General features: G+C 42.7%; 1 protein-coding gene across 26 annotated transcripts in view; it reads right to left on the bottom strand.

Moving 5' to 3' along the window:
- Positions 1 to 18081, bottom strand: part of LOC142817944 (uncharacterized) — a 134881-nt gene that overhangs the window by 34991 nt on the left and 81809 nt on the right. For 25 of the 26 annotated variants that reach the window (XM_075895975.1, XM_075895987.1, XM_075895986.1 and 22 more), the window contains one exon: positions 15768 to 15893. The exons of the other annotated variant lie outside the window; for it this stretch is intronic. In XM_075895975.1, the coding sequence (XP_075752090.1) occupies positions 15768 to 15893 (126 nt within the window). The remainder of the gene's footprint in view (positions 1 to 15767; positions 15894 to 18081) is intronic. 26 annotated transcript variants of the gene reach the window in all.

Genomic DNA, 18081 nt, shown 5'->3' on the forward strand with positions numbered 1-18081 from the left:
AGTCCATGTGACTGGTATGCACCAATAGGCTTATTGAAATTCTGATTAAGTAGTAGCAGAGAAACCACGAAATTACGTCCCGTGAACGTTTGCTGACCTACCGAGTTGTACACACCAATAGAAAGAAAGCATACATAACGCAATTTTACTTGTCGTGTGCGAGGCGCCTTGGTTATCGGCCATACCCCGTTGCGGGTCACCGCCATCAGAGAGTGCACACCATTACTATCATTTTCATGATCTACTTCTGTTGTATCGCTATCCGGTTTTCTGACAATCCCCAGCGTGGGTGTGCGCCACATATTCAAGTAACTTGACTTCTACAGGAGGATGATTTTGCTGCGTAATTTTCCAACGCGAGATTCCGTGCTTCGACACGAGTCTGTTTTAACAACGGGAGCTCATGGTTTTGCTCTAGGCTAATATGATAGCTTTTAGGGCCATCTCATGCGTATTTGACGAAGCCTACAGATTTTCCCCTTCTCGCTGTGGCAACATAGGGTGAAATTTGTCAAGTGTGATCCGACAGAAAACGCCTTTCCTTTGAAAGAATAAATGAATGGGACCTTTATTTAAGGAAAGGGCGACTCTTGGCTACTGTAGGGTTTGAGGTGAGAAATGGGCCAGGGGCATAAAAGGTGAGCAGCAGCTTCATGTCATGCCTTCGCACGGGTCAGGTGACCTCTCCTACAGTACTCGAAACAGGCTACTTTTTCAGCCGATTATCGGGAGAGCTTTGCGTGCTTCAGGGTCTCACTTTAACAAATTCTGTGCAGTGTTGATGTCGTCTGGCAGCAGACGCTTAATCTGCCATCTGCCTTTTGCGTATGTCGCGCATGTCCAAATTAAGCGTTCTGAATCTGCTCGCCAAAGTGTCTCACAGTGTTTGCAACGAGGAGAAATATTGTCACTCGATGGTCGGTTAGCTTGTTTCCATTTGTCTCGTATATGGGTGTTGTGTATGTAGAGTTGGCCATTAGTTTGTCAAAAAAAAAGACTACATTTCTTGTTGATACGTGAACCCACCTTTGTAGTTTAGCATAAATGCTGGTGTAGCTTTCAACAGTCTATTTTCGCTGTGTGATTTCATTTTAGTTCGAATTCAATGCATCAGTACTCTGCTAGGAGAGCCTGCTATTCATATCAAAAAATAGGGATTTTGGTATTCTGAGGGTGGTGTGCAACTGGAGTACGGGGAATCGTATATGTGGTCTGACCCACGCGCTTGAGCGCAACCACGTGAGAGGCTTTGTTTCGCCCGTCCATACCAGCATGCCCCTGTTTCCAAAAGATTTCAACAGTTGTTTCGATATCTTGAAATATATTTATATTTTCGGGTTGTCGTAGGCTTGAGCATCTTCAGTGGTTGGTGCCGTAAGTTGAGTTACTGCCAAGTACGAACCTAGAAGGGTGCGATAGTGAATTCTTTCACGAATGATACCTACCAAATTAAGGGGAATAGTATTGACAGTCCCCCATTTAGCCAATAACTCAGCGTGCAGAAATGCACCCCTGGGAAAATGACAACTGTGAAAGCCATTGAGTTCTAGTGCAGACGTGCATACGCGGGGCATGCAGGCTCTTTCATCGCTGATTGTAGCATCAGAGTAAATTCAATGGAGTTCTGAGGATTGCTCGGAGCCAATTTCTTCTCAGTTGCCTTCGTGCTTTCACATCACGTCTGGCGATAAGACGTTGTTTCCTTCGAGTACTTAGTGGCACTTTCATAGTGCCATTCTTAGCAGGTTCACAGCCACTCGCATCACGCGGACTCGTTTATCCCATGTCATAACCCTTTTTCCTTGTGGCGTGTTTACCAATCGACATCGCAATCGAAATTGTGCTCTGCTTATTATGTTTCGTAATGGTGATATAGCTACTATATTGATCAGGTCGTCGTTCCCTGTGTGGTTTGGCAGTCCAGTAATCATACGAAGAGTGGCCCGGTGTAACTTGTCAGTGTCCGCGAGATCTAAATTGAAAAAATCATACACAGGGGTGTCGTACAGAATCCGTCCGATTACCACAGAAGAACTGCCAGCGCAAATGGAGTGGTGGATCCGCTCGGTGGACTGCCAATCTCAGAAATGGGTGATCCATCGGCACGAGGGGGCCCTGGCCAGGCAGAGGAGAACGGGAACTCGTGACCCTCAAGCGTGGGGCATGGGAACCCAAGTATCCTCTGTCGGGTCAGGTTCAACCCTCGAGTTCTTGTCCCAGTGTTTATAAGACTGCAGAGACTAGAAAATTAGAAGTGTAGACTGCGCCCTGAGATGCCGGAGCCTACCCCACGCAGGATTCTGTGAATAAAGTCTTCTCTCTCTCTCTCTCTCTTAGCAAGTGTTCGGCATGCATTGTGCCGTGCTCAGCCATTCTTATTCTATATGCATTTGATCTGATATGCAGAATTTCGCAACATCGAATTCCATTTGCGTTTTAAAATACAGATCCAAGATTTGGACTGTTGCAGTCAGAAATTTGTGCCGAAAAAATTCTAATTTGTCCATTTGGAAAAGTGATATCTGTTTCGCCTATGCGTAGTGTAATCTGTTTGTTTGGATTTGTTGATCGTTCACCATCTACAGTGAGCAATTCTGTCTTTTCTGGTGACAATTGTAGTCCAATTGCTTTGAAAAAGATTCAAATAAACTGCTTAGCGTTAGTATTTTAAAGGTGTGGATCTGGCTGTACCATCCCAAAGTAGGGGACGCTTCACGAGCCACCTTTATATTTCCGTAATCTGATTCAATGTTGTGCTGTAAAGCCACATTTCATTCGGCCACAGGCTAGATTCAAGGCCATCATGATGATGATAGTAACGCCTCTACCATGGCTCACACTCTCCCAGTGAGATAGCCCTTGAATTTATTTTACGAATTTTTGACATTTCAAAAATAAGTATTATTATCAAAAAAAGAAGGAACGTTCTTTAAAACAAAAAGAGTGCAATAACTTTTTACCATTCCGATCAGAGATTATAGCTTTATCTTGAAAGTGCAATAATTGAAGAAGCTCAATGTTTTATTTTGAATTGATTATGACAACTCTAGTAACGCTTATAAGAATATGAATTTAAAGTCGATTTTCTTCCTTGAAAGAAATTGCAAACTGCATCAAAAGTGCTCCTTTGGCTAGAGCCCCGAGTGGAAGCACCAAAAAATATCTTTAACTGGGACGTTCAGCCCTAGCTTTGCGAATGATAAAAATGAAAGCCGTTTTCTTAGCAGTCTGTAACGGCGACATGGCAAAAGTAGTATTCCATTGTTTCCATTTCCGAACAAAATTTGTATAGCGACAATATGGCTACACCCACTGTGTGAATACAGATTAAAGGAGGAATGTGAAATTGTCAACTTATTACTAGGACTTTCAATTGTCTATAATGGCACCACTAGGCTTCACACGGATGTTTTAAATGTCCAAGATGTGTTCATGGTGTTTCTAACTTTATATCACCTTCAAGTAGTGAAAATGTTCTATATCTTATCGAAGTTATACTGTCCAATACCGGAAGGACCGAAGGTATTGTCCCATGCAATGCCGCTCGAGGTAATAAGTCCACCATTTCAATTATTTTTAATCCGCAGTGGCCAGGAACACATAAAAACCGCCAGGCTCGTTTGGAACGCACAGCAGAGTCACAGCGAAAGCTTGAAGAGCCGTCTTTAAGAGCCTTTTCAGAACACTCTTTGTGTAACTGCTGCAAGCACGTCTGCTGGGTACCCAACACGCCATAATCATAATTCCGGCTTAGTAGGCCAGCATTCGCTATGTTATTCTCCATCATTCTTCGGAGAAACGTGGTATCTGCTACACACTTGAAAAGAATTTTGTGCCAATTGTTCATGCTTTGGCTGGTGACAACGAAGAATTAGACCTGAAGGGGGCATGCACCACAGTTATTAGGTGATCAATAACAAGTTCTTTCTGTAGTACTAGAATAATAACCAAGGGCGGAGCTTCGAAAACAGGTGTGAAGTCTGATAGTCATTATAAAAAAACAGGCAAGCAAAGGATCGTAAATACCTACGTCTGTCTCTTCCCCTATTAATAGAGCATGCGTGTCTACTACATTATTTCTTTCTACGTGTGCAAGATGACTTCCTAGCTGGCTTTAATTTAGGACTGTTTGATTCCAATTTAGGCTTAGGGGAGAAACTGCTCTCGTGTCTTTTGTTAACATATCTGTTTGGCAGATATACAGCTGGAACCTCTTGAGCGTTGTCGTTCACCCAGTTTAGTGGCTTTTCAACAAAAATAATCTGTGGTGAAAGAAACCAGGACCAATGAGCAAGAAAATGCTGTCTCGACCGTATATAAAGGCATAATCAGATAATCTTAAGGCATATCTTTAAAATTTAGAATTGTCTGAACCGTCATAATATGGAAACAAAGAGGAAATGTTATCAAGTTTGATTTCTGATCTATCAAACTGTTCGCTACAAACTTGTGAAGCCTGGAACCAGTCGCAAAGCTTCTGGCTCTTGCATAATCGGATTTATTGATTGATGTTTGGAGTTTAGCGTCCCAAAACAACCATATATATATGAAAGACGCCACAGTTGAGGGCTCCGAACATTTCGACCACCTAGGGTTTTTTAACGTGCACCCTAATCTGATTACACAGGCCTACAGCTTTTTCGCCTCCATTGACAATGCAGCCGGTGCAGTCAGCATTCGATCCCGCGACCTGCGAGTCAGCCGCCGAGTACCTTAGCCACAGACCACTGCGGCGGGGCCCAGCGTAATTAGAGGCTTAATTATTTAAGCAGGGCCACCTGGGAACAATGAGAATCAAAATTCTAGTATAGGTGTCATGTACATTTTGTATGTGGCCACGTATGTTATTTTGATGTGGTCGGTGCAATTTGAATATTTTGAATGATGGCTTCCCGACTTTTCTCCGTGGGTATCACTCGAGTTGCATAGATGTTCCCATGTGTTCCCAACATCTAGTGAATGGTGTGGGATGGACAACGGATGTAGAAACACGTGGTAGTGACCATTTCCCCATCCCTATAAGTAACCCCTACTTGCTAAATGACATCTGGCACTACAGCAAACTGACTAATTGTAAAGCATTTCGGCAGCGCCTAACTAACTAAATTAGTGAACTTACGAACGTTGACAGCTTTACTTAATTTTCGGAGCATAATGTGAACAAAAGTACAAAAAAGTCCCGATTCCGAAAGACTATGCTGCAGTTGACGGAGAGTATGAACATCTACGAGCCATCAGACAATTTGAAAAGGCATATCGATCCAGCGGAAGTTTAGAAGCATACAAAAATGCGCAGAAAATCCACAGTGTATTGCACAGACGACTAGAAAGTTTAAGTAAATGATGCTGGCGTGATTTTTGTGACACTTATTGTCCCCCCACACCTGTTCCTAAATTTTGTATTGTAATTCGGGCATTTAGTTGCCCTGTATCACAGAACTTCTCATTTTGAGCTCTTTCTGTAGCCTCAGTCAAACGGAAAGTTGTGGTTGCAGATGCATTTTGTCAACATATCAGCAGGCCCGGCTCATCACAATGTGGCTCATTCGATAATACTGTTGCAGTAGCCAGCCAGAAAATAACACTTGCTGTTCAGCCGAGCATTCTCAACTAGACCTTCTATTTACGTTAAGTGAGCTGCATTGTGCAATAGTATCATGTCGTCGAAAATTGGCCTCTGGACAAGATGGCATTACGTACAATATGCTAATAAACCTTAGGCCAACAGGCATAATCATTCTCTTAGATATTTACAGCAGTCTATGGACACAAGAAATTGTACCTTAGAAGGGGAGAAACTAATAACTGTGACACAGCATCGGTTTCTCTGAGTAATACTTGACAGGCAGCTATCATGGGCACATCACAAAAGAAACTCGAAAACGAGGTGAATTGGCTAGAGAATATACTCCGCAGAATCACTGACACATCATGGGGTGGATCTGTATCATCCATGTTCGCTATTCACTATGCTTTATTACGACAAAAAATTACATATTCTGCTGCAGTCTTACAATGCCTTTCCTACACCTCAGAGGAGCGACTTCAAAGACGATTAGTTAGGGGACTACGCGTCTGCCTAGGTGTTCCACGAGTGACTTCTAGCAGCCTTGTCATAGCAGAGACTCGACAACCACCCTTTCCATTCATTAGAACAATCGAAGCATGTCGCAAATTTTTTTCGCTTACAGACGCAACACAAAAACCACCCATTGGCTCTGGAGATTTCACAAAGGGATAAAAGCAATGCTCATGAAGAAATGCACAGTAATTTATTTATATAACCAAGAAATAAATTTTGGAGCTGTTGAGTTGACTATACTCCCTGGCTGCTTACAATACCATGCATCGACTTTTCAGTAGATGACTTTATCAAAAAGAGAGACATCTTCATCACAGCTGCCCAACGACTAGCGCTTTATCAGATACACATGCAGTATCCAGGGTACATAATGTTTACACAGATGGCTCAAGTATTACAACGTCTTCAACATCAACATTTAGTAAACGATAGCTCCATATTAAGGAATCATTTAAATTATGTCGCACAACGTCATCTACTACAGCTGGACCTTTCGCTATTCTGTATGCTATAAAGTTTATAAACTCGGAAGCAGACGCGAGAAAATGGGTACTTTTCAGCGATTCACAGGCCGCTTTAAGATCACTCTGCAGTACAAACACGGCAGTTATTAGTGATAGTACGACATACGAAACGCTGAAAGAGCTCACCAAAGCAAGCTAGGCGCTACATGAGTATAAAATTTAGTGAATACTAGGCCATTGCAACATTCCTGCAAATACAGCTGCCGATGAAGCGGTACGACAAGCACATCGTAAAGATGTCACTGTTTTTTTTTTTACTGATTTCGAAAAATGAATTGTGTAGTCTTATATAGGCTACAACTTTCAGAATAAGCAAGAATGCTTAGTTTGACCTAATTACAACGAGCTGTGACATATCTCATCGACTCATTCATTTACTTTGAAGTTAGGCTAGCATTAAATTATGGAAACACTTATTCACCGGTAGAGGCTAGGCCACGCATACACAAAACATTTCTTGCACCGAATGCGCAAAGCTGAAACTCCCGAAGGCGAATGTGGATTTATAGATGAAAACGTATGTCACCTTCTTATAGACTGTTAACATCATGATACACAAAGACGCCGTCTTAAATCATGACTGTTAGCATTAGACCACAGGTCGTTCTGTATCAGGAAACTTCTGGGCCCATGTTCAACTGCGGCTTTACAGACGTACGCTTTAAAAGTGTTAAAACATTTTTTACCAGACAGTGCTATCACAAGCAAGTACTAAAAATAACGAACTTTTATTTGTGTAAGACACTGTACTTATTATGCGCTGAATGATATGACATTTATCATACATGTGCACTGAAGTGCATGGCGTGTCAACTGTTATGTTCACATGAGTGAATACACCTCCATAAGGACTAGACGTGTGCTCTGCTATTTTGTACTGGTTGGATCGAATGTTAACGATGTACATTATCACTGACTAAATTTGTTTCGAACATTTTGTTATCATTGCATTGGTGTTGTTTGGTATGTGCATGTGTTTTTGCATATGTGTTCGCTCGAGTGTTCTATTTTTCATGCACTGCTCTTTATGTTTTTCTTTAAGATATGTACAACCTACATTTGATTTGTATTGCATTTTCAAGGCCCGCATCAAAGATAACAAAAAAGAACACGATCTCCAAGAGACTAGGAGTACATATGATGGAAATACGTACCACATATTTCTGGCACACTGGCTAGAGGACATTGTTGAAAGGAACCATTTCATTATGCGTGAGCCACATACAGTTTGCACAATACCTTATAGGTGTAGGTAGCGTCAGGAACAGCAACGAATCTAACATGATGGGTATCGCAAAATTTTCTGAACTGGTCGATTCGCGGGAAATAAAAACAACGGTATTTTGGTCGTATAGGCCAGCAAAATATTCCTCTGAACCCGAAAGAGTGATTAATAAACTGGCAAGCTAAGCGAAGAAATAGTCCCGCTATATTACCTGCCTAATTACCTGAGTGGGCACGGGAAAGTCACCTGCGACACCATGGCTCAATTCCGCTTCGTGCGACTTTTTTACTTCGTGCAGGCTCTGGTCCGTTTCGCCACTTGTCCGAGCTGCCACGTGTTACGCACCGTCTATCTGATGCCTACGGATCAACAGTCAAATCAGCCGGTGCACAGCGACAGCGATGAAACGCCATACCATCTGGTGACTTTCAACGATTATCCGCAAGACGCATCACTCCACTTGACCTGGACAGCCGCATCGACAAAGCAACCAGTTTCAGCGCAAGCTATAACCAGGCTCGGTGCTTCGCATCGCTTCAGTGGGCACGGGAAAGTCACCTGCGACACCATGGCTCAATTCCGCTTCGTGCGACTTTTTTACTTCGTGCAGGCTCTGGTCCGTTTCGCCACTTGTCCGAGCTGCCACGTGTTACGCACCGTCTATCTGATGCCTACGGATCAACAGTCAAATCAGCCGGTGCACAGCGACAGCGATGAAACGCCATACCATCTGATGACTTTCAACGATTATCCGCAAGACGCATCACTCCACTTGACCTGGACAGCCGCATCGACAAAGCAACCAGTTTCAGCGCAAGCTATAACCAGGCTCGGTGCTTCGCATCGCTTCAGTGGGCACGGGAAAGTCACCTGCGACACCATGGCTCAATTCCGCTTCGTGCGACTTTTTTACTTCGTGCAGGTTAGTAACAAATGTTCCCTGTTTGCTAAGCGCACTAGCAACAGATGTACTTTGCTTTTCCCGTGCCCCCACGCACTGTGTACCGCATATGATGAATATGTTCATGTACTTTCTAAGCTGTTGTGTTGCGGAGATATTGAAAGCAACCCCGGTCCCGATGAATGGCAAAAAGAAGTGCTAACGATGTTAAAAGAACTAAAGGCTGAGACGGGTAGGCTAGCCCAGGGCCAAGTGGATATCTCGGCTAATGTCGCGACGGCGCAGAAGTCTTTCGAAGAAGGGTTTGTCGCAATGAATACGCGGATATTGAAAATCGAGGCCCAATGTGACAAAATTGATGACGTAAAAGAGCGGCTCATTCTAGCAGAAGAGGCCGTGAAAACCTTCGAACAAACAAGCACTGTCATGAGTTCACGCCTTGACGTCATTGAAGACAGGGCGCGTCGTGATAACCTAATCTTTCATGGTATCCCGGACGCTAAGGAATCGTGGATACAAACTGAGGAAAAAATTGTAAGCCTTCTGATGCAACATGTCGACCCGAACATAACTGATGATGTAATTGAGCGTGCGCATAGGTTAGGTGGCAGCTACCAAGAAAACAGGTGTAGACCTGTCATTGTCAAGTTTAGTCGTTTTAAGCTTCGGCAACAAGTTCTTTTTAAGCGAGCAACGTTTAAAGGTATTAATGTTTCCGTCACAGAAGACTTTTCAATAGCCACACGAGTTGCACGGAAAAAACTATTTGAGTTTGCAAACTCATTGCCACAGTCACCAGCTTTCTCAGTTCGCCATGACAAGTTGTATGTAGGTAACACTTGCTACATTTATGACCGTGCTACTGATAGTATACTAAAGAAGGCAACTAGTAAGATTACAACTCCCGTTCCAAACGACAGTGTCACCCAAGATAAGCCTTCGGGTAGTCGCAATGGACCCGCCTTTAGTACTCGTAACCGCAAAATGAATGCGAATTCTACTCACTTCAGTCGTCCTCACAAGTAACAATTAGCCGGAGGTAGGAATGATGACGTGACTGCTCTTTTCAATGTCCCTGTTCTTTTTTCCAACATAAGGAGCATTATGAAACACAGGATTCAGCTTAATTCTATTATTTCCTCAATGGAGGCAAAATTAGTAATATTAACCGAGACATGGCTCAACTCAACGGTGGAAAATACAGAAATTTTCCAGACTGACGTCACATATGATGTGTATCGGTGCGATAGAGAAGATAGACAGGGTGGTGGTGTATTGATAGCCGTATCGCAAACAATTTCCTCTTTTCAAGTAGAAGTTGTGTCCTCTCTGGAAACAGTCTGGGTTGGTATTTCAAGCAAGCACACAAAGATTATATTAGGCGTATGCTATCGTCCCCCAAACTATACATCGTCATTCGTCGATCAATTGCATGACGTTCTCGGCTATGTCGTCACTCGGTATCCTTCGTCACCAATTTTTCTTTTTGGTGACATGAATTTTCCTAACATTACCTGGCACGCTGGTGTTCCTCTACTCGACCCCTTTTCAACACAATCCCAACAGTTCCTAGATTTTTGTAATTGTTTCAACTTTACCCAGGTTGTAACGAAACCAACAAGGGTAACTAATGAATCGTCTAATACATTAGACCTAGTTTTGTCAACTCATCCAGACTTCATATCCCCAATTATCTATCTTCCTGGTCTGAGCGACCATTTGGTGTTACATTTCGACATCACCATGTCTTTTTCACGTGGAACTGAAAAAGACAAGTACATCCGGGACTACCGCAATGCAGATTTTGACGCCATTAACCAAGATATGTGCGCGTACTTAGACACATTTTGTTGCAATTTTGAAGAGAGAAGTGTACAAGAGAACTGGGACCTTTTCAAAAACTTAGTTACTAATGTCACCAATGCGCACATTCCCCTTCGACGCATACGGAACAACACAAAAAGACCGTGGTATAACACGCATCTAAAACGTTTGTCTAATAGAAAAAAGCGCTATTTCCGCACAGCCAAGTTGCAAAATACTAGTGACTGCTGGGTAGCGTATCAAAATGCTGAGGCAGAATACGTGGAAGCTGTGCGTGCTGCTAAGAATCGTTTCCAAACGCATACGTTGCCTGAATTGTTATCAAGGAACCCCCGGCAATTTTGGAACGTTATCAATTCTAGCCAAAATGCGGATTTATCAATTAACGATGACTCTGGTGAGCCGCTACCACCATCTGAATGTGCCGCGTTATTTAACAATATTTTTTCAGCCAATTTCTCGGGAAATACTGCTGCACCTGTTGACGCAGTTGTGTGCCGTGACTACCGCTCAATGTTTCCTATCATTTTTGATTCTGCAGGAATTTTGAAGTTAATTGACACCTTAAAAACATCCTCATCATGTGGGACTGACGGTATCAACTCAAAATTTCTCAAACAAACAAGCGCATATTCGTCTCTCTTCTTGTGTAAGATTTTCCAGCAGTCACTTGACCAAGCAACTTTGCCGCTGGACTGGAAGGTCGGTAAGGTTGTGCCGATACACAAGTCTGGTGATAAACACTCCGCTCTTAACTATCGGCCCATTTCACTAACAAGCATTCCGTGTAAACTAATGGAACATGTACTGCATTCACATATTGCGAAACTTTTAGAATCGAATTCATTTTTTACATCGGCCCAACACGGTTTTAGGCGTACGTTTTCCTGTGAAACCCAGTTGCTTCTTTTCACTCATCACCTGCATACCATTCTTGATAAACAATCTCTAATTGACTGCATTTTCCTGGATTTTGCAAAAGCATTTGAAAAAGTCAATCACGCTTTACTAATGCATAAGCTCTCCTCTCTCAACCTTGACTCGAATGTACTGGCATGGCTCAACTACTTTCTAACAAATCGTCTTCAGTACGTCACTGTTAACGGTCATGACTCGCCGGAAATAAGTGTAACATCGGGTGTCCCGCAAGGCTCAGTTCTGGGACCTCTGCTGTTTTTAATATATATTAATGATCTCCCTGACTGCGTTTCTTCATCCGTTCATTTATATGCCGACGACTGTGTGCTTTACAGGGAAATACGTACCGATGATGATAGGAACATCTTGCAGACAGACTTAAATAACATTAGGAATTGGTGCGATAAATGGCCTATGAAATTAAATCCCAAAAAATGCAAGCTAATGACAGTCTCCCGCCAGCCCAATAACTCCTCAACATACAAACTGGGTGATGTTTATCTTGACCAAGTGTCGTCATACCGGTACTTAGGCGTCACCATTTCTTTCAATCTAACATGGAATGCCCATATTAACGTCATCACGAACAATGCTAACCGTACATTGGGATACATACGTCGAAATTTCAGCAACGCCCCACTTTCCTTGAAGATGCTTCTTTATAAAACCCTCGTGCGCTCGAAATTGGAGTACGCTGCTGCAATCTGGAACCCTCACCACGAAAACTTGATTAGGCACCTTGAGCTAATTCAAAATAACGCTGCACGTTTTATTCTATCGGATTATCACCGTACATCAAGCGTAACAGCAATGAAGCACCACTTGTCACTGCCACCTCTATCACTGCGTCGCAAGTACTTCCGCCTTTGCCTTTTCCATAAGACCTACCATCATCCATCACTGCGTAATGAGCTCATTACGCCTCCCACATATCACTCCTCTCGGATCGACCATGAACACAAGGTTAAAGGTACTTTCTGCTACACAAACACATTTTCTTGCTCCTTCATACCGGTCACATCAAACGATTGGAATCGGCTACCAGGTGACATCGTTTCCATCTCTGATCACTCCCTCTTTCGTCATTCTTTATCAGCTCACCTATTTCGCGATAGCTCTCCTTAGTCATCCGATCTATTCCCCTCCTTACGAAGTTCTGTCTCCACGTGTCAAGATGCCAGCGTTTTCCAGTGGATTCTTGATTTTTTGTATGCGTGTCATTTCCCTTACTTTTACACTTTTTTGCTAGTACTGTATAATTTTACTACATTCACTATTTGCTCATTGTGATTTCCTTATTTTTACGTTTCACTTTTGTTGCGCCTCATTGAGTAGAGTTTTTTTTTTTTTTTTTTTTTTTTTTAGTTTTGTTCATGTATAAAATAGCACGTATATTTTTCATGTTGTAACCCACTCCCCTCTGTAAAGCTTCGGCGATTGAGGGTAACAAAATAAATAAATAAATAAATAAATAATGCTAACGTTGGAGAACTTTGCAAAATGTGTCCAAAATCCATGTAAGCCGCATTATGGAGAAGCATCAATAACAAATATCGCTATTGCGTAAACACCAACGCGTTCCGAAAACTTTCCTAACATGAATCAAAGCCGAAAGCAAGAGTCCTTTACTTCGAGGCAGCTACTTCAAATTTCTCGTCAGGATGATGGTGCTCTTGGGCAGTAGCCCGTCCGTTTATCGCGCTTCCTTAAGAATTTTGCGTTCCTGAATTTTCGGACTGTCCGACATTCTGCGGCCAAGCGAGTTCAGCTGTAGAACGGCGTTCTTCAGCCTGTAGTAGGCTGCTGCTTCTCTGCCACTTGAGCTTCGACGGTTGAGTCCCCAGTAGACTACGCAGTCACCACGGATGTCCTCCATGTCAACGTCGTAGAAGGCCCAGCCGAACTTCTCATCCACCAAGGAAAGAGCAGTGAATGCCACAGACATAATCTGCGAAAGTTGACGTGGAAATTAAATCAATATTTTGTTAATACGTGACAAGTTGCGTCTGCGACGAAGCTGCAGGCACAGGCGAGATGATTACACGTGTATAGCTATCTTACTAGAACCATCGGCTTAATAGACGGGGTACTAATGTGCGCAACTGTTCTATATAGATGTGCGTAAAATGCAGAGATAAGCCCGAAGAAAACTACCTCATGTATATTGTGGCAGTGACAACGTGAAAAAGAAAACGAGGGATTAATAGTGTGTGTTACGTTTAGACGCCCGTGCGGCACCAATTCACAATAAAAGGGATTATGCATTTTTGTAAAGCAACACCACAGTCTTCAAGTACGAATTATGCATGAAACAATACCAAGACGTCACTGATTGATGTGCTGTGTGCACACTTTCGCTGTGTTTTTGTTTCAGGAAATGAAAAAGCGATGCGTCATTACAAGCGATGCTGTTGGCTTATAATTACCCCAACGGCTACTGCTGTCCCAAACTTTTTTCTATCGGTATGAATTAAATGGGTGTTAATATTGAGCGTTTTACGCCTGAATAACACACCAAGGTCTTTGGTGGTCATAGCCATGTCTTAAATCTAAGAAGTTATTCTGCGGTGGTTTTGAGACCATTGTCATCACTATAACTTTCAGTAGCTCATACATCTCGCAACATACTTTTCACACTCGCATGTGGGCTTCAGTAATACTTTGGTATTTCATAGCATTCCCGCTAAAGTGTCCAAATTTATTCATTCTATTCCCGTTTTTCAAAGAAATTGAAAAGTACACTAAGAATTGAAAAAAAAAACTAGACGGCACTGGGAAAACAATTAGTTTTGACCTCTGTTACCACACCTGGTGTGGTTTTAAAGATGTCTTAATTGCATGTCCGCAGTTCTGATAGCTTAAAAAATATGCATCTCAGAATAAATTCAAGTTCTACGCCTTAAATATTTCAGGGCATTTTGAAAGCAGAACAGCCAGCAAAGAAACACTTTTTAAGGCGGAAAATCTGCCATGCTGGTTCGCGTTTGTAGGAAGCAAGACTGCTTTATTTCGGAGGGCATCAAGTATACCAACTAGTCACTTTATGCAGCTACAAGATTTTGTGTAGGCAGTGACTATGGTGACTGGGCCCGTCAGCGAAGTACTTTCGTGAGATTGAGGAGGCCCGTATGTGTAGTGTAATAGTGACTACGGTGACGGGACCCGTGAGCGCAGTACTATCGTTGAAGTGACGGTCTCATCAACTATGTGTAATCGTGATTATACTGACGGGGCCCATCAGCGTAGTGTGGTCGTAACATTGAGGGAGCCTGTCATAATAGCGATGAAGCTACCTCCACGGACCCCGTCATATTAGCGATGCAGTTATAGCGACAGGCTCCGTCACCGTAACGCTACGACTAAGGTGAGGGGACCCGTCTCCTAGTGTGATAGTAAAAATGAGGGGGCCGGTTGCCATAAACTTGTATTCGTCTTAGATGCCATGTCTACCTGTTTTTGTGGCGTAGTTGGTAAACGTGCCGGCGGCCGTGAAGCAGCTTGTGAGGTGGAATTGTCCTTTCGTTAGTTCTTACTTTTTTTTCTGGTATTGCTTCAAGATTGGCGTTGCTGCTTTCAAGGATTTGTAATTTTCTTTTTATGAAAAAGAAATCATGGTGCTTTCTGCAGCGGTTGTTCGCGCCACTGCGTGGATATTGTGGAGCAGCTTCTTTGGTGTCCAAACTAGGCTCGAATCGCGCTTCTGTAAAATTCTGATTTTATTTTCCAACGTGTTAATAAAAAAATAATATATTTATTCAAACTATAAAGCATCATCTTTGCGCACTCTGGTGCTAACTACTCTGAAAGGTGAAGAAAAGTTTATAGTTAAGGGCTCGTTTTTGTTAGAAACAGTAAAAAACTAACAGATAATATTGCCTCGGGAAATATAGTGCCAGTCAGCGCAACCTGTTCCACATTCGCCGCCAGGGAAACAAGTGGCGCTGACTGATGGTCCCCGTTTAATTGGACACTAATACCCAGTATTGTGGATTGGGTGTAAGTCGCCGCAGTAGTTCAATAATAGAGCATCGAACACGTTATTGGAAAGTCGCAGGTTCAGATCCTGCTGGTGGCAACCTATCCTTTCATCTACTTTCTTTTTTGCCATTTACATTACAATTTCTTACAAACACATCCCTTATACTTTCTCTGGCAGAATTGTATGTTTGTTCCCATTACATTAAACTGATCAAGCTATTTTCATAGCAATACATCTTGCACTCTATCATGTTATAAGCAAGGTCAAAATCACTTATTCTCTCCCAAAGTAATGCAAGTTTTCAAAACACTCACTTCATTCGTCATGTCAGTGGCTGTCTTGTACGTTCTCCAGCGGCCGTTATCAGGATCGTCGTCGTAGTGGCAGAATGTTGACTTAGTCCGTGCTCCTCTCAGATATGTGAAGTTGGAACTACACACCTTTCAAAGGGTTTAAAAACATTTCATGTTATGTTTGGCTTTTTTCGGAACTGCAGAAGCCCATGTTGAAAAAAATAGAAACACTTCACCTATCCAAAATAATTTTGTCATCGATATGTACAGCTCTGTCTATTGACAACGATATTTACAGCAGGTTCTACCGCACTGTTTTCGTAATGAAAAGTAATCAGAACATAACCACATAAAAACCACACTAAAAAAACCCTGCTGCTCAGAGGATGTTTCATCTAGCTATGTCACGAGACTCCTGCACCTGTCGGCCTTGTGTTTGATCTGTCGTCTTCGTATCATCTTTCTAAAAACTGCTTGTTTCTATAATTGCGCTTCAGCGAGGAAACGGTGGTTCTCTGTAGGAACTGAAATTCACTTTTAGTCGACAGCAGTTGTGCGAAAACTCCAGGTGAATTTAGACAATCATCGTCGGCATAGAGTGGGAATTCACTAAAACGGGACGGCGATCATTCCACACCGCTGATCCTGTGAATTACGTGCCAGGGTAGTTAAAGTTTGCAGCAAAATTGGGTAGAATGCGTGCTAGTCGACTTGAATCTAGTGAAAGCCTCACGGGGCGTCCCGGAGTGGAACACCATGGTTCTGTCGGGGACTAAGCGATTTGAGCGCATGGTCATGGTCAAGCAGACCCTCCCCCATCTTATTAATAAGGGTTTGCTGATTGTGCATACCTGCGCAAGCACTGTTTTTCCACTACTCATTTTGCATTGAAGCGATAGACAGCACAACGATAGCACTGCTCGCTGCAGCAGCGTATGCTTCCGCAAGATTTCATTGCGATAGCAATTCTATGGACACTCTCGGCTGGACTTAGCCGCGGCCGTAGGCGTCGACGTGGGCGTCGACGTCATGCACTATATATGTAAACGTATCTATATATATGAAAACGCAAGAATGAAAAAATAAAAAAAATACGCGGAATCTAACATGGGACCTCCTCATCGTGAATGCTTGGCGTTACCCTCTGAGCCACCAAGGTGCACCAACGTGTACCACCTTCACGATTCAAACCGCAAGCTATTTATACCTACCACTTACCGCAGTTGGCGGGCATCTCGGGGGGGGGGGGGGGAGGACCTATTGTGTTTTCAGCATTATCAGCAAGATACGGCAATGAGCGCGCGGCGCTTCTTACCTCTCATGCGTACTTTGGCCCGCGGAGAGGGGGTGAGCGGGCAATCTCTCGCGCGATGTTATCTCCCGGTGGGGAGGATCATACGTCTCGGCTTTCGTTAGGCTTTAAATAAGTATGTTGTAGTTACAGGGCACACAATTAAAGGTCACTGCAATCGTTGCACAGCCTCCGTTTGTGAAAAGGGCGTGTTTTAAGACAAAGCGAAGTGAGAACTAAGACTCTTATTCGCGTTCATCCATACCTGCGAGTACGTTTTGAGATTGAGGGTCCGCGGTCATCGACTTTGGTTCACGGTGATGTTTGGCTGTACGTACTACAGCGATTGTCAAGTTACTTAGTACGCTTACGCTCATTACAATTCTTATTGATTGTAAAGATGACAGCTTCCCGTACTGATTCAATTTACTGTTGTTCCATACGTTACTTTGCATTTGCAGCGTATTTGTAAATTTTATTTCATCAAGAAACGCTCCCTCTGCCTGAAACGGTCGGTATTTATGTGTATCGTATGAAAAAAATATCGGCATCTTCAATAATGTACACCATTACGAGTGTTGAAGCAATGAGTTCTGCACCGGTAAGTCACTATACCTATATAATTCGAACGTCGCAGGTTGTCTTCCTGTTTACGGCAATTTATCTTTTCATCTACATTTCTTTCTTCGCATTTACATTACAAATAGGTCTATTACCTTCTGCTATAGTTTCCTTCGCATTATGGACGGTTGGACTCATATATATATATATATATATATATATATATATATATATATATATATATATATATATATATATATATATATATATATATATATATATATAGGAAAGTTAAGAAGAAAGAAAAGTGGATGAAAAATAACCAGCCGTGAGCAGGAAACAAATCTACGGCCTTCGAATAACGCGTTCGATGCTCCAACCACTGAGCTACCACAGCGGCCTTCCCTCCATCCACTTCTTTGGGCCTATATGTGAATTTAGAAGTAGGAGTGCCAGTCAGCGCCATCTATAAGCCAAACCACG

The sequence above is a fragment of the Rhipicephalus microplus genome, chromosome 5 (genome assembly GCF_043290135.1).
Source record: "Rhipicephalus microplus isolate Deutch F79 chromosome 5, USDA_Rmic, whole genome shotgun sequence".
Lineage (NCBI taxonomy): Eukaryota > Metazoa > Arthropoda > Arachnida > Ixodida > Ixodidae > Rhipicephalus > Rhipicephalus microplus.